This window comes from Varanus komodoensis, unplaced genomic scaffold, assembly GCF_004798865.1.
Source record: "Varanus komodoensis strain SLA01 unplaced genomic scaffold, ASM479886v1 scaffold42, whole genome shotgun sequence".
Lineage (NCBI taxonomy): Eukaryota > Metazoa > Chordata > Lepidosauria > Squamata > Varanidae > Varanus > Varanus komodoensis.
The window spans coordinates 356,662-382,975 of NW_025335972.1; the positions used below are offsets into that span (position 1 = coordinate 356,662).

General features: G+C 49.1%; 1 protein-coding gene across 8 annotated transcripts in view; it reads left to right on the forward strand.

Annotated features, from left to right (window-relative positions):
• Positions 1-25,831, forward strand: part of HDAC6 (histone deacetylase 6) — a 52,656-nt gene extending 26,825 nt beyond the window's left edge. For 6 of the 8 annotated variants that reach the window (XM_044443747.1, XM_044443739.1, XM_044443741.1 and 3 more), the window contains 17 exons: positions 476-535; positions 1,575-1,664; positions 1,803-1,909; positions 2,018-2,085; positions 2,221-2,401; positions 3,992-4,120; positions 4,401-4,569; positions 4,976-5,112; positions 6,010-6,078; positions 10,642-10,834; positions 12,785-12,934; positions 14,872-15,046; positions 16,258-16,619; positions 17,382-17,492; positions 17,612-17,758; positions 22,543-22,671; positions 23,900-25,831. In XM_044443747.1, the coding sequence (XP_044299682.1) occupies positions 476-535; positions 1,575-1,664; positions 1,803-1,909; positions 2,018-2,085; positions 2,221-2,401; positions 3,992-4,120; positions 4,401-4,569; positions 4,976-5,112; positions 6,010-6,078; positions 10,642-10,834; positions 12,785-12,934; positions 14,872-15,046; positions 16,258-16,619; positions 17,382-17,492; positions 17,612-17,758; positions 22,543-22,671; positions 23,900-23,968 (2,346 nt within the window). In that variant the 3' untranslated portion in view covers positions 23,969-25,831. The remainder of the gene's footprint in view (positions 1-475; positions 536-1,574; positions 1,665-1,802; positions 1,910-2,017; positions 2,086-2,220; positions 2,402-3,991; positions 4,121-4,400; positions 4,570-4,975; positions 5,113-6,009; positions 6,079-10,641; positions 10,835-12,784; positions 12,935-14,871; positions 15,047-16,257; positions 16,620-17,381; positions 17,493-17,611; positions 17,759-22,542; positions 22,672-23,899) is intronic. The other 2 variants (XM_044443740.1, XM_044443742.1) reach the window with 1 other exon arrangement.
• The last annotated feature ends 483 nt before the right edge of the window (positions 25,832-26,314 follow it).

The window sequence follows — 26,314 nt, forward strand, 5'->3', positions numbered from 1 at the left end:
TTGCAGAATTCCATTTTTTCTCCGGATTGGCTTTTCTGTGGCACCGACATTCTTCTCCTTCCTTGCACCTTCCCCATCCCTCTGTCCCACCACAGACATTTAGGGCTGCTTTTCACATTGCAGTTTCACACCTACCGTCACAGGGGGGTGCATCAGAAACGGCCTGTCTTCTGACACAAGCATGTGTCTGTCTGAATGGAACAGTTGCTGTGACAGGCAACCCTTAGTCCTGACTTACTTCCCTGATCTCTTTTTTGGAATCCATTGGAAATGCTTAAACCAGGGGCTTCCACATTTACTGCTTTGGTTCCCCAATACTTGCCCCCTTCACTTCCTGACCGGGTAAGAGAGAGGTCTAGGAATGGACCACTCTCTTTCAAGGAGGCTCTTGGTGTGTTGTCAAAACCAGCCAGCCAGAGGGAAGAGCAGATTTTGGGATAACCCTAGTGGTGATGCTTAGGTTTTGCTTTTTCAGTTCCAGCCCCAGTTGGTCCTGGTTGCTGCTGGTTTTGATGCTGCAGTTGGTGACCCCAAGGTAAGCAAATGTCTCCTGCACTTTCTAAAGAACACACTTTAGCCATTTTCGGACTTTCATCTGAAGGGAAACATTTCCTACCTAAACCTGTTGAGAACCTATTCCACCATCCCCTACCACTCTGAGGAGGGGAAGGAGGCACATTAGGGGCACCCAGTCCATATAGGATCAGTTGACTCTAGCTTTCCACTGCAAGAATGAAATCTGTAGAATTTGCCCACCCCAGTCCTGCAACCTTTTGATTACAGAGAAAGATTGGTAGCATTGCACAAGCTACCCTGTTTCAAGAGAGCATACTTGTCTGACTGGCCTGCTGCCCTCACTAAGCCTCTGATATCTGGCTTCTCACCTACCCTTTTAGAAACATGCCTAATTTATTCCTAATTTTGTTTCCATCCCCCACTCTCCCCATCTAGGATGTGCCCAGGAGAGAGGTACCAGAACAGTCCCATGAGGGACCAGGTCTAGCTGCAAGTCCAGTCCCACTCTGGACTCCAACTGGAGTAGTGTTCTCAGCTTGCTGGGACAGGAGGTTGGGGCTGCTTTTCTGCTCTCAGCATTTCATTCAAGCCCAATTAGTACCATAGGGGAGGGGACAGACCTGTTCTTACCTCCATCAACGAGGGGCAGCTATTTGGGGTGAAGAGTTCCAGGTTAGCAGCAGGGTGTGGGAAAGACAGGCAAAGGGCTTTCTTGCTGTCCTTCTTTGCACAGGCCCTTCCAGCCAACACTCTTTCTGTTGCGCTTGCCTAGATTTGGGGCAGGCCTGACCTCAGTGTGAATGCAGCTCTATCAGATGTGGGGACCTAGACTGCTTCCTCAGTCCTAGCACAGCGTGCAACCCAAGGCAGTACCCTGTCCTAGCCCAGGCCTTATTTGGGGTGCAGTGGAAGCATCAAATCCACTGTCTAACCTCTCCTGCCCCCTTTAAAGAATAAGTCCCTCAAGGTAGAAGTGACTTTTTCTCCCACCCCTAAATCTGTGCTGTGCCCAAAGAATAAACAGGAGAGAGTGAAGTGGACCTCCTTTGCACCATTAGGGGGAGATGGCAGCCACCCCAGCCTGCTTCGCTCACCTGACTCACCTGCTGATGCTGCTCTCTGGAGGCAAGGTGGTTCTGTCTCTGGAGGTGAGTAGTGACCTGCCCGTCCCTGCTGTGCACCATGGGTGAGGGAAGAGGGAATGGGTGGGTTTTGGAAAAGCAGCTCCCTGTGGATGGAGCTGTTCTTCATGAAACTGCTGAGCCTCTCCTTCTCCTCTTCCTCAGGGTGGGTACCATCTCCAGTCCTTGGCAGAAGCAACCTGTGCAGTCCTCAAGACTCTTCTTGGAGACCCCTGTCCTGTGCTGGAATCGCCCCTCATCCCATGCAGCAGGTGAGAGAGGTTCCCTTTTCTGCCTCCTCCCTGCCCCTGCTGCCATCACCCCAAAACCCAAGCTCCTGCTGAACTCCTGGAACTTTTGTTCACCTTTCTCCCTGGCAGTGCCCTCCGTTCCATCTCCCAGACCCTGGCAGTGCACAGCAAGTATTGGAAAAACCTCCGGAGGATCAGTATGTATCTGAGCTTTTCTTCTCCACTTCCTCCAGTGATAAAGGCAGACCTAGGGAGCTTTGCTCCTGTTGGACCCCAACAGGGCGTATAGTGCCTTCAGCAGTCCTGAAGCTCTTTCCCCCTATGGCCATCAGGTGTGGATGCACCCCAGGAGGATGGAGGAGAGGAGGGTGCCACTTTTCCCCCAGCTGACCCCCTGACAGTAGCTGAGATCCTGTCCAGGGCAGCGACTGAACTGGTGCAACCCCGGCCCCCTTCCTGCACAGGGCTGGTCTACGATGAAAAGATGACAGAGCATTACAATATGTGGGACAGGTAAGAATGCACTTAAGGAGAATTTAATGGGACACTTGCACACTTCCCCCATGTTTTCTTGCTTTTGAAAACAGAGTTGTGATGCTGCTGGTTCAGTCTTACTTTGGCCATGAACCCCATGTGTGACTTTGGGTAACTCTCAGCATCACAAGCACACCCTGAGCTCCTGTCTGCAGTACAGAGGATGATACACATCTGCATCACAAGATTGTTGTAAAGGCTATTGACATAGTATATATGAAAGTGCTTTCAATGCATAATTGCTATAGGCACATGTATTTATTTTATTTATTTGTTAGATGTATATCCTGCTTTTTTCCTTACAACAAACTCAAAGTGGCTTGCATAATCCCCCTCTTCCTGCTCTGTCTTATCCTCACAGCAACCACACAGTGAGGTAGGCTGGGCTGAGAGCCTGTGACTGTCCCAAAGTCACCCAGTTGGTTCCATTGCTGAGTGGGGACTAGAACCCACATCCCCTGAGTTCCAGTCCCATGCTCTTAACCTCTACATCATGCATGACTTAATTTTTAATTCAGACTTCTTAGATATTTGAAAGGCATATCAATCCTGTCCATATACTCAGACATACATCAGGGATCCAATTCTAGTGTCCATCATCAAGATGTGTTATATTGGTGTGCATAAGAGATAGGGTCTTCTTGGGGGTGGCAACACTATGGAGTTCCCTGTTAACATGTTCCTAACCCTTTCTGTGCAGTTGTTTAAACAAGCCAGAACTATCCTGTTTAAAGCGGCTTTCAGTTGAATGTGTACCTGGGTTGTGAGGTCAAAGTAACCTTGCAAACTATTTGGTACTCTGGCTGGTGTGACAGCTGTGTTTTGCTGCTGACTGTAATCGTATGTTTGCATTGCTTTGAGAGCATATAGCCTTGAAGAGTGGCTACAAAGAAAGAGAATCATACATAAAATAACTTTCTAAATGATAAAGAGTCTGCTATCTCTCATGCTCTCATTAATATCCTCCCTTCTCTGCTTTGATGCTTCCCCTTCCCAGCCCTTTTCCTTTACTTCCCTGTAACCCTCCTGCTTCTGTAAACAAGAAGGCCATTCAAGGTGTGATAAGGAGGGCTCTGAAAGTGGTGGTGAGATCTTCCAGTCCTGCTTTTCTGCAGGAGTATAATCCATCTGTATCTTAAAATGAATAATAAGTTGTCTCCTAAATGCCATCAAGGCAGTGTACAACAGTTTAAAACACAACACCCAAGCATTTTAAAAGGCTAAATTGAAAAGAGGCATCTTTATGCCCTTTCTGAAGGCCAGGAGGCCGGGGGCAAATCTTAATTCTTTAGAGGGCTCATCCCATCATTTGGGGGCAACACAGGAGAAAACCCTATCCTGGTTGCTCAACAAATGGGTCCCTGCAGGTAACAGTGTCCTCCAAAGGGCCTGTCCTGCAGATTTTAATACTTGGCCATGTCTTTACAAAGCAGGCAGTTGTTTAAACAACCAGGGCCTGTGCCCATTAGAGCTTTCACACCTTGACCCAAGTCTGAAAAGCTCTTGGCGAACAAGGCAGGTAGGTCTCTGAGCGCAGGTGCCTCTCTTTGCATCCCCTCTCTCCCCCAGCCAGCATCCGGAGCTGCCTCAGAGAGTCTCCCGGATCTTCCAGCGCCACGGGGAGCTGCGTCTGACAGAGCGCTGCTGTCGGCTCCCAGCCCGCCTGGCCTCTGAAGAGGAGCTTCGGATGTGCCACAGGTTGTGCTTCTGGTCCTAGCAACATCTGGGTGGAATCTGTGGGTTCCAGGAAAGGCAGAGCTTGTGGGGGCGGGGGGTGCATGACTGTCACCTCCCTGGGCTTAGTACAAAACCCCCACCTATGTCCACAGAGAGCCTATCACTGCCAGTCAGTGTTGGCAGCACTGGGACAGATGGATTCGGGCCAATTCAGGGTGCAGCTGCTTCCTCTGCTCTTCTGCGGCTCATCCTGTGGGAAAAGGCCTGGACTCCATATCAGCCCTCCTCCTCTTCTCCCCAGCCTGGCCTATGTGGAGGAGGTGAAGTCGACTGCCGCCATGAAGCCCCGTGACCTGCACCGCCAGGGCGACCGCTACAATTCCATCTACATTTGTGCCAACTCCTACGAGTGTGCCCGGTTGGCCACTGGTTCTGCCTTCAGTGCCGTTGAGGCCGTGCTCTCTGGCAAGGTGAGCGCCTGCGGCTTTGCGGGGCTGGAGAGGGGCAGTGCATACCCCCCCTCAGTACTGTCCCCTCTAGAGGATATCAACATGGGGCTGGGCCAATCTTTTCGGACCACTTAAGTAGACCTATTTACTTATTTGACTGCTACAGTGGGCTGAATTTGTATCATTTTGAGGAAGGATCAGTTTGCAGCCTGAAAGCTGAACTGACCTTTGGAGCCTGTTTTCTCTGCCCCATAGCAATAACCTCGTCCCTAAAGCCCTTTGGTCACTCTCAGCAGGCTTAGCATGGCTGGCTGGCCTTTTCTGCAGTTCCAGAAGCGGGCTCCCAGCATGCATTTCAGGGCTGTGCTGATGTTCCATACAGCACTGATTCAAGCCTATCTCTTCCCACCACCTTCTTTTGGTCCAGCAGGTTCAAAACGCTGTGGCTATCGTCCGACCTCCTGGGCACCATGCTGAATCAGACACTGCCTGTGGCTTTTGCTTCTTCAACTCAGTGGCTCTGGCAGCACGATACGCGCAGCGCCTGGCTGGACAACCCATGAGGTAAGGTGGCCTGAGCATCCAGAAGCACAGTAAGCACACGACCTTTTGGTTTGTTACCCGTTCCCCAACAGAAATCCTGCAAATTGCATTCTCTCTGGCCTGGCAAAAGAATAGGCAGTATCCTGTACTGCCTGGCACTAGTGCAACAAGAAAACCCGCTTTCAGAAACTGGTGCTTACTTCAGGAAAGGGATGGATCAGCAAAGTGCCCAGAAGGAGCCGTGTTATTCTAGCAAAGTGTGTGTTCTTTTCCCTGGGTAGTTTTTGGAACTGCTAGTTCCTCTTGTGTGAGTGGTCAGTTCCACTTGTGCAAGAGAACCAGTGGAGGTACTATGGCAGGATAGGGTGCTGTCCAGTGTGGGGGGAACCACAACTTCTGGAATGGCATCTCAGCTCATATGATGAAGCAGACAGTGTCCACGAGCACTTGTGCCCTCATACATCTGCTGGCCTTTAGATGCCACAGGACTCTGGGCTGTTTTTATTATTTGTTTGTTTGTTTGAAGCGTTTGTATCCCATCCAACTACTAGCGTCTTGGGACAGTTTTACAATAAAAGAAACACAAAATGAAATGGAGCACAGCATCCAATACTTCCAGTATAATAAAACCCATATTAAAACCTATTAAATGTTAAAGTAATGGAAAAATAAAAAGGGTTTTGCCTGGTGCCAAAAGGAACAAAGTGTCAGTGCCAGGCAAACCTCTCTGGGGAGCATATTTTATAATTGGGGTGGCACCACAGAGAAGCCCCTTCTCCAGGTAACTGCCCTCCTAATCTCCTTTGAGGAGGGCTTCCAGAGAAGGACCTCCACCTTAAATCTTAGGTTAATAATAGTTAAGCTTCCTTTATCTGAGTTCGCAGTAGTTGCCAGTCTCATTTTGAATTCATTCCTCAGGGTGATGATACTAGACTGGGATGTCCACCATGGCAATGGGACACAACACATGTTTGAAGATGATCCCAGGTACTATTTGTAGTCCCTTTTCCCTGAAAGAAACTCTGACTCTAATACCTTCTGGAGTCGGGGATCAGGTTTTTCTTTCTTGCCAGCCTAGGGGTCAGCTTCTGTCTTGAGATGCTTGGTTTTCATTACTTTCCATAGAGGGCTTCCCCTCGGGGTTGAAAGACTTCAAAATTCATGAATCCTGACTCTACACACTTGAAATAAATCCTCCTCCTCCTCCTCCTCCTCCTCCTCCATTTTGTTGCTTTCCAGATGTGTTGGATTCCATCTCCCATTATGCAACTCCCAGCAATGAAAGGTGTTGTAATCCAATGCATGTGGAGGGTACCTAGTTGAGGAAGACTAAAATAAACCGAAGATTCTGGAACGATTTCTTTATTCAAATGTTTTCATCCCATTTTTCCATTAAAAAAACAATTTTCAAGGTGGCTCATAAAATACAGGAAAAATACATAAATACAATAAGTTAAAAATGTAGAACCATAGGCTTACATAATCCATGCTAGATAGGCAAGCATTAATTTTGGCTTGCATCTTTCTTGGTGAAAAGAGTTTTTAACTCCCAGCAAAGTCCCATTCTTGAAAAGAAAAACAGTTAAAACGTATATAGTTCTATTTTACTCAGGGGCCAGAATATCAGGATTGAAAATAATAGGTAATGATCTGATAGTGTGAGAGAGCAAAGAAAGAGGTATCAGGTGTTTCCAGACAGACAAACCAAAAAATCAATTGCCTTTCTCTCCTGAATGGCTTTTCTGCGGTGAGAGCAATCATGGGAAAACACAGGAAAGCTTATGTATGGAAAAAATTGTCACCTGGATCCTTGTAAAATTTCATAATTCAGGGTAATACAGCTATAGAAAAAGTTTGTTTGGAAGTGCCTTCATGCAAACCCTCTCTAAGGGAAGCATGGGGGAAAACCAGAAGGTGTTATGTGTTGAAAGGACCATAAACTCAGTTCTCCTGCTCAGTGAAATTCTTGGGGTGAGCATTTGCTTACAGGTAGCCTGTTCCTTAATTCAAAGATGCTTCCTTCACAGATCACCTCCCCTGAAGCTGCTATTTTGTACCACCTGAGTCCCAGGGCCCTAGTAAAGAAAGAGCTCTGAGAACTTGCAAGCCAGAAATCTGCTCGCTTCTTCCATTGCTTTAGATGGCTGTAGTCCCCTGCGGTCTCTAATCTTTTCAAAAGAAGCTCTCTGGTTAGAAACACAGAAACAGAGCAAGTCAGAAGGGGTCTTCTGGGCTATCTAGTCTGACCCCCGCCTCCACGGCTCTGCTCATGACATGCCCACCATGTGCATGTCCAGCCTGTCTTTGAACACCCTCACTGATGGGGCCTCAACCATCTCCTGTGGAAGCCCATTCCACACCCTTGGGGTCCTGACTGTCAGGAAGTGCTTCCTGGCATCCAAACGAAACCTTGGCTCCCTGAGCTTTGCTCCATTGGAGTGTGTCCTGCCTTCCTCTGCAGGGGAGAACAGGTCTCTACCCACCTCCATGTGACATCCCCACACATATCTGTATGTCGCCAACATATCCCCTCTGAGTCTCCTCTTCTCCAGGCTGAAAAGACCCAGTTCCCTCAGCCTCGCCTCATACGGCATCCCCTGCAAACCAGCCACCAACCTAGTGGCCCTACGCTGCACTGACTCTAACCTGGCTATATCCTTCCTGTAATGAGGGGCCCAAAACTGAGCACAATACTCCAGTTGCAGGCACACCAGAGTCGTATAGAGCAGTAGTAATACCTCTCTCGATCTAGAAGCCACACTTCTGGCGATGCAACCAAAGGTGCCATTCGCCCTCTTACACCGCATCACACTGCTGACTCATGTTTAGCCTGCAGTCAACCAGCACCCCGAGGTCCCTTTCACAAGTGCTGCTCTCCAGCCACTTGTCCCCTAACCTGTACTTATGACACCTATTCCTATGCCCCAAGTGCAAGACCTTGCACTTATCCACATTGAGTGCTGTCCTGTTGTCTCCTGCCCACTTCCATGGTCTGTCCAGATCCTTTTGGATCTGGAGAACTTGCTTCTCAGTTCTGGCCACTGCTCCAGTTTTAGTATCATCTGCGAATTTGATCAGCAGACTGTTCACCCCTTCTTCCATGTCATTTATGAAAAGATTAAACAGGATTGGCCCCAGGACAGAGCCCTGGGGGACCCCGCTTGTCACTGGCCACCATCCCGATGATTCCCCACTCTGCTTTTGGTCAGTCAACCATGCCCTAATCCACCGGACAGTGCTTTGGTGTATCCCAAAACTCCTCAGTTTCTCCACCAGGACATCATGGGGCACTTTGTCAAAGGCCTTGCTGAAATCCAGGTATACCACATCCACTGCATCCCCTCCATCTAGCCATTTCGAAACCTTGTCATAGAATTCCACAAGGTTTGTCTGGCAGGACCTGTTTTTGCAGAAGCTGTGTTGTGTGGCTGCCAGCTTCCCTTCCCTATCTAGCATCACTAGATCTCTCTCTATTATGAGCCTTTCCATTGTTTTTCCTACAATGGACGTCAGGCTAACTGGTCTGTAATTCCCCATGTCCCTTCTACTACCCTTTTGGAAAATTGGGACCACTGATGCCACCCTCCAGTCCTCTGGAACTTCACCCGTTCTCCACGAGGTCTCAAAAATGGAGGCCAGTGGGCATGAGAGAACCCCTGCCAACTCTCTAAGTACTCTCGGGTGTAACCCATCAGGGCCTGGCACCTTTGTAATGTCCAATGCCGAGGAGCCCTTCGACTTCTAGGGGTGTAACTCTAATCTGTGCCCCTAAGTCCCCAGCCTCATCTAATCTCCTATGCAGATCTCCCCCATCCTGCTTTGGGGAGAACACAGAGGCAAAATAGTCATCTAGCATCTGTGCCTGTTCCCTCATATCAGTCACTGGATCCCCTTCCTCCTTATTTAGTGGTCCCACTACTTGTCTCCCCTTCCTCTTCCTATTTACATGCTGAAAGAAACCCTTTTTGTTGCTCTTGATATTCTTGGCAAGTCTCAGCTCGAAATCAGCTTTAGCCTTGCGAAGAATCCTTTTGCAACAGGCCTCCTCCTCCCGGTATATCCTTTTGTCTATTTGCCCTAGTACCCATTTTCTACAGAGGTTCCTCTTTCATCTAATCCCTCTAACCACCTCCTTTCGCATCCATGGCGGCGCTCTCCTCTGCCTCCCCGCCTTACTAACTAGAGGTATCGTCAAGGCTCGCTCCTCCAAAACCTCCCTTTTGAGTGCCATCCACCCCTCCTCAAATCGCTTACCTTCCAGTAACCTATCCCAGGAGACTCCCCGCTCCCCCCCCCCCGTCTAGCCTTCAGTTGGCCAAAGTTGGCCCTCTTGAAGTCCCAGCTTCTAGTGCTCGACCTGCTGCACGTCCCCAGTCCCCTGATCTCAAAGCAAAGGATGGAGTGATCACTCGCATCCAGAGCTCCCCTAATCTGTACTTCATCTGTCAGCTCCTCTCTATTGGTCAAGACCAAGTCAAGGATGTTCCCCTCCCCACCCAGTCACCTCTCGGACCTTCTGTGAGAAAAACCCTCCCTCTATAACTTCTAGGAAGTGACATGACCTGGCTATCACCGCTGAGTGAGTTTCCCAACTAATATCCGGGAGATTGAAATCTCCCATAATTACTGTGTCTCTCTTCCGAGATATCCGTAGAATCTAGTCTGTCAGGACATCATCCACGGTCTCAAGTTGACCTGGAGGGCGATAACATACCCCCACTGTCAGGTCTCTTTCCCTGTCAAGACCCCTAATTTTCACCCAGACTGCCTCTACCAAATCCCCATCTGTGCTGCATTCTATCTCACTGCATTCTATCCCTTCCCTGACATATAAAGCTACGCCCCCACCCCTCTTTCCCTTCCTGTCCTTTCTAAAAAGGTGATACCCCTCTATGTTCACATTCCAGTCTTGCCTTTCATCCCTCCAAGTTTCTGTGATTCCCACCAGGTCATACCCTCCTATTCCCAGGAAAGCTTCAAGCTCTTCCTGCTTATTACCCATGCTTCTAGCATTGGTGTACATGCACCTCAGCTCCTTCCCACCGCTTCCTTTCCTTGGAGTTCCCAGCCTCCTTCTTCCTCCCATCCACCCTGATACCTGGCCCCTCTCTGTAGGAGTCCTGTCAGTCCCTGCAGTACCTCTAAAACCCTGCTCCCAGAGCTTTGATCCTCTCCCCACACTTGTCCAGTGCAGTCACGTTTCTGGGGGGCCTGAAACCCCCCCCCCCGGCTCAGTTTAAAGTCTTCCAGACGAAGCTTGCTAGAGCATCTCCAAAGGACCTTTTCCCCATGCTCGTGAGGTGCAACCTGTCCCTTGCCAGAAGTCCATTGGCAAGAAACCAGGTGCCGTGGTCGAGGAACGCAAAGCGTTCCTTCTGGCACCACACTGGTTGAAGCAAGAGCAGTTTGCAACCTTTTCCTGAACTTGATGATGGCACAAGGGTGACAGTGCAATTTCTAAGCCTCCTAGTATGGCAGTTGGGAGGTGCTTAAGGCAGGCAAAGCATGCATCCTTTTCTTCTCTGTGATGGCTTTCCATTTCCTACGTAGCATCCTGTATGTCTCCCTCCATCGCTATGACAATGGGATTTTCTTTCCCACCTCGGAGGATGCAGGCTATGACCAAGTGGGGGTGGGGCCCGGCAAGGGCTTCACCCTCAACGTGCCTTGGAACTGCCCCCGCATGGGAGACCCCGAGTACCTGGCGGCCTTCCACCAGGTGATCATGCCTGTTGGCTATGAGGTAAGTGAAGTGGCTCCCAGCTGGTGAAGTCTGTGGAGGGATGGTTGGGACAGCACCATTGCAGCACTGTCTGTGCTTAGAAAAGCGGAAGCCTGGGGGAGAAATCAAAAAGATGAAAGGAAATGAAAAGCAACTTTTCCCCGATTTTTTCCCAAAGGTTTTTTGGGAAGTTTTGGAGGAAATTTTTATTCCTGGAGATTTTTTTGGTTTTGTTTCCTAGTCTTCACATCTCTGTCCACACTAAAAATAGGGAAGGGAGAATGAGCAATGTTTGAGTTCCCTGAGGTTCTCCATTTTCCACCTTGATTCCACTATTGACTTATTCTCACTCCTAAATGCAAACACATTTTTCTCTCAATGGGAAAAATATGCAGATTTAGCAGAAAAAACCACACACTATTCTGAACATGTTCCCCAAATGTGGGCTCCTTTCCTTAGGCTAAACTGCCAGAAAATGTGTTCTAGGGGTATTCACATCTTAATTTTACACATGTGCATCTTCAAATGGGAATGCAAGCTCAAGACGTTGTTTACATTTGAGGCTGGGAAGTGTTTGAATGATTTGTGAACCAGAAAATCTTAGGGATCCCCAGCTACAAACTGGATCAGCTTCATCCCAATTTAACCACTGGGCTTCTCCTGAAGAAGCCTGGGAGCTGCCATTCAGGGAGGGGGCAATCATTCTGTTAGAGGCCCCTGGCCAACACCACTGCTGTACTCACCCCATCAGCTACAAAAAGTTTGGTAAGCCACTTGAAGATTCATGGTGCAAGTGTGCCCTGAAGCTTGTGAGCAGCCAACCAAAAGACCCTGCCTGTTTTTCAGGACTGTTGCTTAGCATTTCTGGAAAACCAGCAAGCAGGGGCCAGACATGATACTGTCGGGTGCCTCAGATTATATTAGCAAGATAAAAGAAGAGCTTGTGCAGATGCACTTACACCAGTCTCAAATGGAAGTGACTCTGATGGTAATTGGAGGTGCAAATAGGAGGCAAGTGGTAAACCTGCAGCCCGTGGCCCAAATCCTTCTGATGCCTCTCCTTTCCTGGAACCACCTGTTGTTTGATTTAGGGATGCAGCACTCAGGCCTGGGGGCCACATCCAGCCATTCTCATTTGCTAGTCTGGTTGTTCAGAGTTCCCTAGATGGCCACACTCGTTCCCCTGGCCCTGCTTCCCTTACCTATTGTCCATATACAGTTTGTGGGTTTCCCAACCTTTGTGCATTGTTTACACCCATTCTAAAAGGCTGATATGTCTCTGAAAGAGCTTTAAGCTACAATATGCTGGTGTGTTCAGTGTGTGGTCTGACACTTTTGCCCAGCTCTCCACTGGATTGGACCCCCTTGAGAGTTTCTCCAAAATTGAGGTGGGGGGCATTAAAGAGAAAATGCAAGGGAAGGGAAAGCTATTGGAAGAGGCATGGGGTATGAATCTTGACACATCCAAGGGGAAGGAAAGAAAGGAGGAAAGCAGCAGGCAAGCTGGGGCTGCTGGCTTTGGCAGCCGTGCATCTCTCGTGTCATTGTCTGAGAAGCTCAGGCTCCTGTGGCAGCCCTTTGATCCTGTGCCAGAAGTGGTCTCCCACGCTCCGCAGCCAGTCATGCATCTGCCATTGTTTTGGTCAGGGCAGGCCTCATGTCAAGAACCCTCCACCTGTGATCTGTTCTGGCCTCTGGCCCAGGAAAAAAGGGAGTGGCAGAGGAAAAGAAAGAGGGGAGAAGGAAAGCAGGAGGGAAGGAGTTCAAAGCTGTCCACCTAGGCTGTGGCCCAACCCATTGCCAGCATGCGACCCTCAACAGAGACAGGTCTCCTGGCCTCTGATCTAGAGGGGCACGTGGAGGTGGCCGTAAGCCCTAAGGAGCTAGAAAAGCGAAGGCCGCAACAAGCCACGGCTTCCCATCTTGCTCCTCCAGTCCTGAGTATTCACAGTGACTGCTTTTGTGTTGCAGTTCAATCCAGAGCTGGTTCTGGTTTCTGCCGGATTTGATGCTGCTCGGGGGGACCCACTGGGTGGGTGCCTCGTTTCTCCGGAATGCTACGCTCACATGACCCACCTGCTCTTGAGCCTGGCAGGCGGCAAGGTGGTGCTGGTGTTGGAGGTACGTCGAAATGCGGCTTGTGAGCCAGCCCTGGGGCAGAGAGATCCCTGGTGCTTCTGAAGGGGTGGGAGGACCAGGAAACAGGGCAGGGGCTGCCCCCAGTGGCAAACATGGTATGAACAACAGACAGATGTGATTGCTGCACCTGTCCCTTGCAGAGGTGCTTCTGGGACTCCAGGGATGTTCAAGGAGAAACAAGATGGTAAGAAGAGGGTTAGGTGCTCCACACCCAGACTGCTCTTTTTCTCCATTTAAGGCACTTCCACTTTCCAGAGAGAGGGGGCTGATGGGAAGGGAGCTGCAGTGCAGCTGCCAGGTCTCTGCCCTTGGCTGTTCCTCATTCCTAGGAGGAAAAGTAAAATGCTGTCCTTGGAGATCTTGTTGCTGCAGGGGCCGGACTTCAGACTCCATCACCCAGCCCACACTGGTGGAGATCCCTTAGACCATGGGGCTGAGAGTGATGGCAGATGCAGGAGTCATGGCATCCCCCCACCCCCACTTTGCCATGGCAGTGCCTGCTCACTTTGCTTGTAGCAGAATAATCCTCATTTGCCCTCAAGCCATTTTTCATGAGTGAGTAGACAAATTTCTGCTGTTTCTGCACGTGCCCAGCCCTGCCTCCTCTGCTGAAGAGAGCTGGTATATGTAGCCAATGTGCACTGAGAACAGGCTACAGATCAGGAAATCTCTGGTCTGAATTTTGCTTCTGTCATGAGCCTTTAGGCGAGCTTGATTTCTCTGTATTACCTTCGGAGCCTGGTCCAGCCACAGCACCACATTTAGATTTTAGGACAATAGGGAAGAAATAAAAGCACTTGTGTGCAAGATAGCCATGTTTATCAAAGACAGCGAATAAATATGCTTGCAGATTATTAACAAGCAAAAGAAAAGCTCCCAGACTTCCCTCAAGTCACAGGGCTTCTGAGTACAATCAATGTCACTCCTGAGACACTAGGTAATTTGTCTAAACATTTGCATGCTCTTTGAAGCAAGAAAGCCAAAGAGCAAATTAGCCAATGGAGGTTTTTATCAATATCTCCCTAAATGCTAGATGCATCCAGTGGGGAAAAGGAGGGAGGGAAAGAAGAGGTGCAGTTACCCAGTTAACTTCTGCAGGACGGCGTGGAAATGTTGGTGTCTCAAGGATGCAGAAAGGTATTTGGAGCAGCTGGCAGCTGAGGCTCTGGCTGCCGGGTGGCTTTTTCCAGCAAGGGCTATTCCACAGCTTGTATGGCAGCCCTAAAAGCCCATGCTGCCCTCTTCTCATCATAGTGTCCTCCAGTTATTGATCCCTGTATACCTCTACCACCACCACCATCTTAAGATTTCTTAGACACCTTTCTTCAGAAAGACTTGAGGAGACCTAAAACAAAAATAAAACATAGACTCCAAAGCTAAAATGAGATAAAACAGCAATCCACTAAAAGATCAGCACCACATAAAATAGTTTCAGCATGGCTATAATAATACTGACCCACCTTATAAGATTGCTATGAAAGCAAGGCAATGTCTGTGGTGTTTTGACTACTAAAGAACTGTGTCGAGAATTCCTATTTCATCTCCCACCCAAAACTACCTTTTTCTTTTTTTGGGGCATTCAGGGGTGCCCCCCCCTTTCCATCCCTCTTGAGCACATTGTACCCAGCCTCTTCATAGCACTACAGGGAAGCTGGTTTTGCTCTAAATTTCTAGCGCCAGAAGACGGTGCCCTGCATTTTCTGGAGCAGCTGGTTTTGATTTGCTACCTAGAAGCACAGACCATGAGGGCTGGAAACTGGCTTTTTGTATTTTGAAGAACATCAGGGTTCCTTCATGCTAGCAGGTTCCACATGTGCAGAGTGAACCTGTGCAACTTGCTCAGCAGAGCCAAAAGAAGACTAAAAACTACTTGTTGCAATTAGGGTGCCCTTTGTCAAGTCTCCCCTCATTTTTTTTAGGGTGGCTACAACCTGGAGTCTATTGCTGAGTCCATGACCATGTGCACACGCAGCCTCCTGGGGGATCCTCCCCCCAGTCTGGGACGCCTCAAGGCCCCCCACCCCAGTGCCCTGCAGTCTCTGGCCTGTGTTGCCGCTGTGCACCGCAAGTACTGGAAAAGCCTCCGACTGAAAGGTGAACCCTCTCTTGTGTCCAACCATATCCCTGCCCTATGATGTCTTAGCTGTGGGCATGTACTGATCAAGGGTATCTGCTATGGGCCAGTTCCCCTCCCTCCTCTGTTGTGAATATACTGGTTGGCATTAGATAACCCAGTTTTTCAGCCTTTGCTCTTCTCACATGGGGGCAAATGCTCCTGGGTGGCCATAAACTTCACCATATAGTGGTTAGTGGGATGTATGTGCAGGAAACATTTTGGGTCCCTGGCAGTAGCAGGGAAAACACCACATAGAGAATGATCTGTCCCTATTTGGGTTTATTTTTCATTTACATTCTCTGTACTGCTCTTTCATCACCAAAGGTGATCCCAAGGTTATGGGAACAGTGCTGAAGAGGTCCACAACACACCTGTTCCCCTTAATCCCCAGTCTCCAACTGTGACTGGGTTGGGCTTAGCCTCAGGGCAAACTAGGGGCAAATCTACTTGGCAAAATTGCTGGGCAAGCAAAAGTATTACTGAATTAGTGGGAGAAATGCAGTCCAAAAGCAGGATCTTATCTGGAATCTGCAGCATGAGAGATCAGACCAAGGAGAAGCCCAGTTTTGGGGAGGTGGGAGTGGAGAACAACCTGCTCTTCCAGCTGCTAACAAGCTTCAAATGAAGACTTAGAAGGCACTATTTCCCAGTGCACAGGGAAGGTAATAGAAGGCAAAGTTTAGGCAAGCAAGCATTTCTCATCTGGGGGTAAGCTCCAGCAATATCTCCCTCCTCCAAAACCTACATTGGGGTAAGTGGTGAGGTCAGCTTGTTTCTATGCCTCTTGAGGGGATATGGCAGGTTTTTTGTGATGTCAACAGCCAGCCCTTCATCTGGAAGAGTTTTGTGTGCTTGGCAACCACCATGCCTCAGAAAAGGGCAGCAAGACGATTGGTGGGCTAACAGCTGATGTCACAAAGCCCCTACCTTACATAATGCAGTCACAGAGAGGGACTGCAACACAGCAGGGATGAAGAGTGATGGGGAAGGGAGGCAGGGCAGAGCCAAGCCGGGGAGAGGAAGGGACCAGCACCAGGGGAAAGGAAGGCAGTGGGAACTGGCCCTCAGATTGCTTTCAGCCAGGCCTGGCCTTAGGGCCTACTTCCCCACACACATTTCACCATTTGGTGGGCTTCTTAGTTGGGAAGAGGAGGAGTAATAACACCATCTTTCCTCCCCACCTGCCCAGTGCCTGCTCCTCTATGGGAGAAGCCCAGGACCCGAGCTGCGAAGAGAACTCCCGTTCCAGACAAGATCCCCATAGAGCCCTCCCAGGAGCCGCTTGACAGCCCCACGGCGCAACCTGTGGCAGAGACTGTTGATGATGCCATGACGGTGTTGGGCTCCCTCCAGCTAGAAGACAATTTCATGGAAGAAGGAGAGACAGCCTCAAGCTCTCTCTCTCCTGACTCCAGTCCGGTAGGAGAGGAGACCCGGCCAAAGACTGGGAGCTCCCCTGAAGAAATGAAGCCAGCAGCGGAGCCCCAGAAAGAGGGAATGTCTGTGGGGAGCTCTTCTGCAGAAGCGGAGTTTCCTGACAATGAGGCAAAAGTAGGTCCCAGATGTTCTTCTCTACATTAGTGGCTTTTCAGGCTTTCTGCTTTCCATGTCGGTGGTGTCCAATATGGTGCCCACAGATACACTCCTTGGCACCTGCCAGTATCCCTGACCTCACCTGTTATTTCTTGAGAGGTTTTTAAAACAGAAGCTGGCATGCTGCAAAGCAAAGGGCTGCTGCCCTCCAGTGCCATCTTTATTAGGGTTTAAAAGAGTGACTTTGTGTTCTAGAACTCGAACCTCTGCCTTGTACTTAAGTTCTTTAGTAATTTATTTGTGTTTTAGTTTAACCAATTTACCTTCTGGAAATCCATATTTTATGACCAGCTGTGTCCACTGTGGCAGCCATTTTGTAAATGGGCACACTTCCCTACCTCATGCCAGCCATTTTGTAAGAATGCCAGTGATGGCCTCTCATAATTCCGAATGTGCCCACTGAGCCAAAGAGCTTGTGAAATCCCAGTCCAGATCAACCCACTTGTCCCAAAAGCCCCTGTACATTCTACCCCTCTGCCTAATCAAGACTGTTCCAAAAAGAAGGAGGTGGGGGAGGAAGGAGGTGGGGGAAGGAAGAGGTGTACCTTCCCTCACCCCCCAAAACCCATCCTGCTGCCACCTGAGTCCTCATGTGGTTTTTGAGAACTTGGCTTGTCAGGGAGTGCCTGGCATCAGACAGCCACTTTCCAGTTGCTCTGATTGTTTTTTGGGACACGGTACTCTCAGCCACTCCTCTCCTCCTCTCTTACCTGCAATCAGGTGAGCCCACCTGATCTGCCTCCCGGGCTGGCTGAGGATCACTTGCTTGATGAAGCCGCAGGTGGCTGTTCCTCTTTCTGTGAGCTGCTTGGAGTGGATCTTGCAGATGCCGTGAGTACTGGAGTCAGTGGGAGGGAAGGCCTGGAGCCAGGACTTCTGGAACTGGATCTCCTCGGCTTGGTGCAGCTCGGAGTTGAGCCAGATGCCAGCAGGATGCTGCCTCTTTCTAGGGGCTGCTTTATGCTGTGACTCCCTTACCGTGGTGTCCCCACCTCGAGGCGGTGCTCCCCGTGCCTCCTGCCGGCTTGAATGTGCTGGAGCCCTGTGCAGAATGTGGCAGCAAGGCTGAGAATTGGGTCTGCCTGGTTTGCTATAAGGTAAGGTGGTGGAGACAGTTGGTCAGGGCACAGCAAGGCCAGGCTGTACTTTGGCCGGGCTCTACTTTGGGCAGGCTGGTGGCTTTCAGCCCTTGTCCTGAGGGCCACTGAGTTAAATCCCAATAAATGGAAGACGTTTGAAGTGGCACATGGAAGCCCTTGTTAAGAATAGACCTACAGAAGTCCATGGGACACGCTCATTACCCTGCCTGTCATATTGGCCATTGCCTTTGGGTGAGGGGGCTTGCATTGATCTTTCTCTGCGGCTGGCTGGCTGACTTGATTCCTCCTGTAGCACTACTGCTTTCACACCTGCTTTTGATAGGGGGCTGATGTGTGGGCAGTCCCACCAAGGGGCCAGTGCTGCAGCTCTGCCCGTCCCCCCAAATGGCCCTCCAGCCACTACAGGTGAGGAGGTCTGCAACAGACAGGACCAGCATCTGCACCTTGGCCCACACAAGCATGCCAGCTCTTTTTAGGGCTGATGCTGTACCCATAGCATCCTTTCTCTGTTCTTATTCTGGTCTCTGTGCATCACACATAGGGGTACTGCACCTGTGCAGTGCCTCGTTCAAGTAGATTTCTGTAGCTTAGCCTAGAATTTTCAGCACGAGCCCCACCCCCTTCCCCCATTGTATAAATAGGTGGGCTCCCTCCATTTTGTCAGTTTGCTTTCAACTGCCATTGATATCTAGTATCTGACTTAGCTTCCCTCACAACTTTTGATTTTTCACTTAGTTTCCTACATGAACCTATTTACTCACTTCTATTATCTATGCTTCAGTTTCTCGATCTTTACTTTAGACCTTTATAAATTTTGAAGTTCCCCCTCCCTCCTTATAACTCCTCACAAAAATAATAAAAAATCCCTATCTTTTCTCCCATTTCCTTGGATCTTTATCTCTTTCTTCTTCCCAATGTCAGCGAACTGGCCTTTAGAAAGTGTGCCGACTGTGGAGTAAGATGCTGTCCATGGATGGCCACTCCTTATGCCTGTTCTGCTTAGGTGAGGGGCACCAGGTAGACAAATGCCCACACTGCCAGGCTTTTACAAAGCAGGCCTGTAGGAAGGGATGGCTTCATGCATGGTGTCAGCAGCCTCAAGGGTCCAATGCATCCACTTCAGCTATGGTTCAACAAGCATATCGGCCAGGGTACAATTCACTGAGGAAGACATTGACTCTACCTGTCATGAACTAGGTGTTCCCTTCCCAAGGTATTCCCTTCCCAGCAAGGCAGACTTTCCAGCACTTCTTGTAAGTGTTTTTATTCTACATAGAAGTCTCAAAGCATACATGAGTCTCTGAGCATAGGCAAAATGAGATGTTGAACCCACTCTGCCCCGCTTTACCCAAACTCCGCTTATGAACTCTTCTGTCTTGGGAAGGAGGGGTGCTATGGCACCCGGCACGCCTGCGTTCTGCACTCTGCGTTCCAATTAGGCCAGCCTGCGGCTGTGATGATGGGCCTTTGAGTCCACCTCTTCAGGAGGCTGGCATTTTCCATCCAAGAGACTACCCATTTCCAGATCTCCTCCCTCAGGGTGTTTTTGTCCTCCTCCTCTTTCATTCCCACAGGCAGGAGGACTGGGCCCCATGGCTGTCCTTGAACTACTTACAGAGTAGGCTCAGACCTGCTACTGAGAAACTGGGGCTGCAGGTGCAGGCCTGTCCATTACAACAGTAATTCTGTTATCAGAGCTCGAACTCTGAGCCCCGTCTGAGTCAACCAGTTCCCCATCATCCTCAGACTCTGATCTATCAGTCCCACCAAAATGGTCAGCTTCTTGTGTACACCTGGGAATCTGCCACTACTACTCCAAGTATGGGCGAGCCTTGCCTTGTGGACACGTGAGCCCAACCTTTCCAAAGGACTTTCGTTCTGGCCTTTGGAACCAATGGCCATGTTGATAACTGATGCAGCTCTCACCAGTTTGGGTGCCCACTCCAACCACTACTGGTTGGGGTGGTCCCAAGAGAAAGCGCCACATCAATCACCTGGAGCTTTTAGCGGTCTACAAGGGTCTTCTGGGATCCCAAAAACTCTTAGTTGGCAGGCATGTACAACACCACCACTGGGACAAAGCAAACAGGATGGACAAAATCAACATTTGTAGCACGGTTAACCCTTTGCATTTGGGAATAGTGCGTCCTACACAGCATCACCCTAGTAGCCACCCACATGGCAGCAACGGACAATGTGAGTGTAGACATTCTTGAGTCAGACCCTGTGTCAGATGCATGAGGGGGAAACTCAGCCCTCGGGTTCACAAAGACATCTTTTCAGCTTGGGGCACTCCCATCTGTAGATTTGTTTGCCACACAGATGAATGCTGCCTGCAAAACTTAATGCTTGAGAGCTGGGATTGGACAGTACTCGAACAGGGATGCCTTTCTCCTGCCCTGGATGGGAGCCTTGTTGTACCCCTTCCCACCATTTCCTCTCATCACCAGGACTGTAGCAAAGATGAAGACCAAATAGACATGGGCCATCTTAATAATGCTGTGGTGGCCAAGGCAGGCTTGGTTCCCATCCCTACTGAAGCTCTGCAACACGACATTCAGACATTTACCAGCAATACCCGACTTGCTTTCCCAGGCTCAGATACTACACTCAGATATTCAAACACTCCATCTGACAGCCTGGCAGATTTCATAACGGACTCATCTACCTTACCAATCCAATCGTCCAAACTTCTGACGGAATCTCTACCTCAGGCCCATGCCTCCACTTCTACATTCATAGAGAATCCATATGACTACCTCATGACCAGAGCAGCAGATTTGGATCCTTGGATCCAGGACATTTTGACGGGCTCTATGACCCCCAATCTGGCATTCTTACGCTACCAATTGAGCAAAATTCAATAAATATGCAAGGGACCACTCATTTGATCTATCCTCTGCTACCATCCAGAGGATTCTTGAGTTCCTGCACTTTATCAATCAGGACTCAAATCAACTTCTATTAGTCCCTGTTTATCTGCAGGGTTCACTTTCCATGGTCCCATTGAAGGTTACTCTATATTCTCTCATCCTCTTTTGCCACGCTTTATGAAAGACTAAAAAAAAATTGCACCCTCAACCTATTGCCCCTACCTGGAGCCTATCCATTGTGCTCCATGCACTAACAAAACCACCCTTGGAGCCACTTGCAACTACTGATTTACTTGTGTCTGGGAAGGTCTCCTTCCTGGTGGCCATCATCTTAGCTCATAGGGCAAGTGAGCTTTCTGCATTGTGGGTAGACCCTCCATATTTAATTTGTCGTAAGGAAAAAGTTGTCCTCCATACCGACCCTTTGTTCCTGCCTAAAGTCTTGTCTTCCTTTCACATCAATCAAGATACTGTTCTCCTGGCTTTCTACCCATTACCTTCTGTGGACATTGAAAGAGTCTTCCATCCCCTTGACATCCGGCATGCATTGGCATTCTATCAGTCCTATCAATGGACTGATAGACTGAGTCCATTCTTAAGACAAACTGACTCTTCATTAAATATGCAGACCATTCCAAGGGAGAACTGGTCAGAACTCAGTGCCTGGCACACTGGATCATCGAGACCATTAAACTAGCATACCAGTTATCACCCTTGGATTTACCAGATTGACTGAAGACTCACTCCACCAGGGCGGTCACAACATTGACAGGGCTCCATGCAGGACTACCTCTGGATGCCCTTTGTAGAGCAGTGATGTGGTCAACACTCCATTTTCGTTCAACACTATTGACTTGACATGAAGGTCAGACACGACTGCTGTTTTGACAAGGTTGTGTTGTCCTTCATTCTTAAGTAACGACACCTCCCACCTCCTTCCATGTATGCTTGCTAGTCACCCATATATGTGATGCACAGAGACCATGATGAAGAAAGGCAGGTTGCTTACCTCTAACTCTTGTTCTTTGAGTGGTCATCTGTACATTCACACAACCCACCTGCTGGCCCCGCATCCATGTTGGTGGATAGGTATAGTCATACATATTCTTTCCTACTCCTGTTGCTTCCAATTTGTATTGTGATAGAGTGCTTAGGGACATACTTATAGGGCAAATGTCAGTCTCCAGTAGGACTGACAAAATGGTGGGAGCCTGCCTGTATATACAATGGGGGAAGAAGGTGGGGCTCCCACCAAAAATTCTAGGCTAAGCTAGAGAAATATATCTGAATGAGGCACTGCATGGGTGCAGCACCCATATGTGTGAATGCACAGATGACCGCTCGATGAACGACAGTTACACATATGCAACCTGCCTATTTAAGTTGTGTATTTCACCTGTGAGTTCCTTGGACCGCAAGGCGATCAAACCGGTCAGTCCTAGAGGAGATCAACCCTGACTGCTCTTTAGAAGGCCAGATACTGAAGATGAAACTCAAATACTTTGGCCACCTAATGAGAAGGAAGGATTCCCTGGAGAAGAGTCTAATGCTGGGAGCAATTTAAGGCTAAAATAGAAGGGGACGGCAGAGGATGAGGTGGCTAGATGGAGTCCCTGAAGCAGTTGGTGTGAGCTTGGTTGGACTCCGGGAGATGGTGGAGGACAGGAGGGCCTGGAAGAATGTTGGCCATGGGGTTGCGATGGGTCGGACACGACTTCGCGACTAACAACAACAACACATTTCACAACTGAAGCAGTGTGCATGGTTATCAAATGAGCCCCATGTTAGAGCATTTAGTCCAGCATCTAAGAGTGCTTCTGCTACATTCCCAGATGACCGTTCGGTCTGTTCCCCAGGCTAGTGTTCCTGTCAGCATCCTCTAAGCCAGTCTTCTCCCATCCCATTCAGGTTTGCTGTGGCCGCTACATTAATCAGCACATGGTAGCACACAATTCTGAAACTGGGCATCCGTTGGTGCTCAGCTTTGCAGACCTCTCTGCCTGGTGCTATGAATGCCAAGCCTACATCCACCACCCGGTGAGTTGTGCAATGCTTTGATGTCCTTTCTCCACCACTCCCTTCCTGGGGTTTGCCCTTCAGCTTGGAAATGTTTGAACTAACACGATGAGTTGTACTCTCCTGTGGAGTCACCAGAAAAGGGAAATTCAGACCCTCTCCCTGATCTTCATATCAACCAGGCAGTGCCCCTAGTAGGAAGGCATCCAACCTGCATTGCTTGGAAGATCAAAGGTTGGTGCTGCAAATCATGATTTGAGGCCTGGGGGTGGGGAGAGCCTGTGCTTCAAGGATTAGAGGGGGTTTTTTGGTGGGGGTGGAGTTCTGTTTGAATCTGCTTGGCTCAATGCCTCTGGTATGTCATGGAACTTCACCACTTGGGTAAGAACCACTGCTAGACAAATCTATTTATCTCACTTGTTCCTTGCATCCCCAATTTGCATCATGTGCCTGTCACCCACACAAGGTAGCTTTTAAGCAGGAACAGGAAATAAGGACTGTGTGTCTTTCAATAATCATTCTTCTTTCCTCTCCCTGCTCTTTCCTCTGTTTCCTTTTCTTTTAGATTAGTGTGGGAATAAGGGTGGATTGTTCCATCAATATTGACAAGAGATCATTCTGTCATGCAGCAGAATCTCATAACATAGGATCTAGAGGGATTTCTCCCCCAGCAGGGTCTGTTCCCTTCCATGCTGCCAGTTGTGGACAAATTCTTTCCTTGCAGATAGAAGGGCTCAGTAAACTGCTGCCTGGAATGGATTTTTACTGGCAAATGGCAAAGTTAGTTTCTTCTTCCGGCAAGATCAACCATTACATAGGAGGCAAGGAGGGCAAAATACCACACAACAAAATGCCTTGCTCCTTCGGAGAGCCTCTTCATGAATGCTTTCTTTCCCTGCATGGGAAAGGGGGACAAAATGGACAGTTTGAGAAAGCAGTGTGGAGGACAGTAGTGTTTCATTTCATCCTTCATTGGAGCACCCCCACGCAGGTTTGGAATTCTTTTAAATGCTTTTAAAGATCTTGTTCTCGAAAGTGAGATACAGAGAAAAGGCCTCTGTGGTCTTAGTCCAACCTTCTAGCCAATGAACAACTCCACCTCTTAATGTCCATTTGCTACTGGTGTGGCAACCCCAAGTCCCACAAGATGAGAAGGCCCAGAGGGAGGGAGTTGCAATATGCTCGGCTTAAGAGTGTGACTTCGGTGTGGTCCATGTTTTTTTTCTCCCTTCTCTTTGTTTACCTTCAGACTCTCTTTGATGCCAAGAGCCACGCTCACAAGTTGAAGTTTGGGGTGGACATGATGATCCCTGCCTAATGTGGCTCCTTTAAGAGGGAGATGCATTTACCGAATGCAGCACAATTGACCATCACTTGACCTCAGTGGAACTGAACCTGATGCTTAAAAGGGCTCTTGATGTGCCAAAAATAGTCTGCGATCATCAATGCAATACCACCAGCAGCCATGACTCAAACACCAGCAGCCTCATTGCTTTTACAATGTTCTTTTAGTGCATTCCACAATGGGCCACAACCAAATTATACAGCAGTAGGGAGGTCTGTGCTTCCCCGGTGCAGAAGATGTACGAGTGCCATTTCTTTTTCTTAGAGGGACAGGGCAAATGTTGATGTCTGTCTGCATTTCCAGTGTCATATTATACAGCATGCCCTTTTCTTTCCATTCCCGTTGTCTGCCCCCAAATCCCTGAATATTTCACTGAGTCATTCTTCCTCAATATCTTAATAGCTTCATACTTAGCAGAAGGAAATTTGTGCTGAATGTGCAGAGGGAGGGGAGAATGTGTGCCCCCTTCATTTCTCCCCACACCATTTAGTCAAGAATGTTTTCAGCATTGAGACAAAAGTATGTTTTGTGCAGGTGGGTTCCCCCTTGCCTCTGAGAAGTTCAACTCCAGAAGGATTGTACTACAAAATGTTTTCTGTTGTGAGTCCAGCTTTTCTCTAAAATGGGGGATATCACTGATTTCTATATACTCGTGTGCGCACACACATATTATATATATCTATATATAGGATGGCATTGTTTGGTTTGCTTGATAAGACTCTACATGCAGTAGCAGGCAAAGTGCTTGAGAGGATGAGACGCATGGCCTTTTCCTCTAGACAATAGGGGTGGGGTGAGGGAAGCAGGGATGGCAGCCCATGCTTCCTCCTCCTCTAACCTCGGCAAGGACTCAGATCATGATGCTAGGGCCAAATCTCCTACTTCCCTCGCTTGCTCTGTATGGACTTAAAACCACACACATGTGCAAGAGACAGGTCAGCAGCACCCCCTTTGGGGCATGGCTGTCCTCAGCTGTGCCAGCAAAACTGCCCACCTTCCATCAGTGGACCTGATGTGGAATGGGTCTGTTCTGAGCCACCATTTTAAGCACGCAGAAGCTGCTTTATGCACCCTCATTTTCCTGTGTCGTTTGGATCCTGGGCAGTTCCACACAAAGGCGGCAGCTGTGCTGCAAAAGAGGATGTAAGCATGGGGCTCGGGAGGCGTTGTGAAGAGAGGTGCGTGCCCGAGTTGTCTTGCTAAGCAAGGCACAAGGCTGCTGCTGGCAATGGCAAGCAATAGCCCTGCCTGCACAGTGACCAGGGGTTGGCACTCTGCCTTTGTAGGTCTTCCCTACCCCAGTTGTGTGGATTTCAAAAGTGGCGAAAGGGGCTTCAGGGGTAGAATGGCACTCCCAGGCAGCTCCATCTGACTCAAAGAGCTTAGAAAAAGGGCTTCACTTCATAGTGTCCGGGCAGCTGAGAATTGCTTCCTTATCCACCTCTCTCCTGGGAACAGTTAAACGATGGAGCAGGGGCAGGGCTCAAGTGGCATATCCTAAGATGGTTAGTGAGTGCTATGCCAAAACAGCTGGAAGAACACCCCAGGCTAAGAGGAGAAGGGTGTGTTGGGAAGAGTGGTATGGATGAAGAGGCAGGGTGGATCAGCACCCCAAGGGGAGTCGTCCTTTTGCCGGGGCAGGCCCTGGTGGGGTTGTTGGGGGATGGGTAGACCAGGCTGTAAGAGTTGTGCTGTGGTTTAAAAGTTGCAAGGTGAAAAGTTACATTGAACTTTTAGGGGTGGAGAGTTTATTATATTGTATTCCCCCCCCCATTCATTTACTGCTTCATTTTGTAATCTTTTTAATTATTCAAATAAAGTGTTTCTGTGAATGGAGTTACTATACGTGTGTTCTGGACTTGTGTCCCTTAGAGAGGTGAGGACTCCCTTATTCACCTGCTTCCGAGAAAATAAAAAGAGCCCTGCTGGATCAGGCCAGGGCCCCATCCAGCATTCTGTTCACACAGCAGTCGATCATCTGTCTGGAGGAAACCTGCAGTGCCTCCCTTCCCCTGGAGATCAACCTGTTGTCACCACCTCATTATCACTGTTTAGCTAAAGCCAGTCCTCCCCTCCCCTCCCCTCCCCTCCCCTCCCAACACACACACACACACACACACTGCTTTTCCAGCTTTGCCTAGGAAATGGCCAAGTTCTGGCGAGGCTGCAATTGAAAAAGAAAAATCTGAGGAATAACTGTGGATCAGCCACAGATGGATTTATGTAGAACCTCACTTCTGCTTGTGGGGCAAGGTAGGGCATGGTGGAGGGGGTCTAAAAACCGCTTGCTGGATTGGAGGCAGAAGGAAATTCAAATCA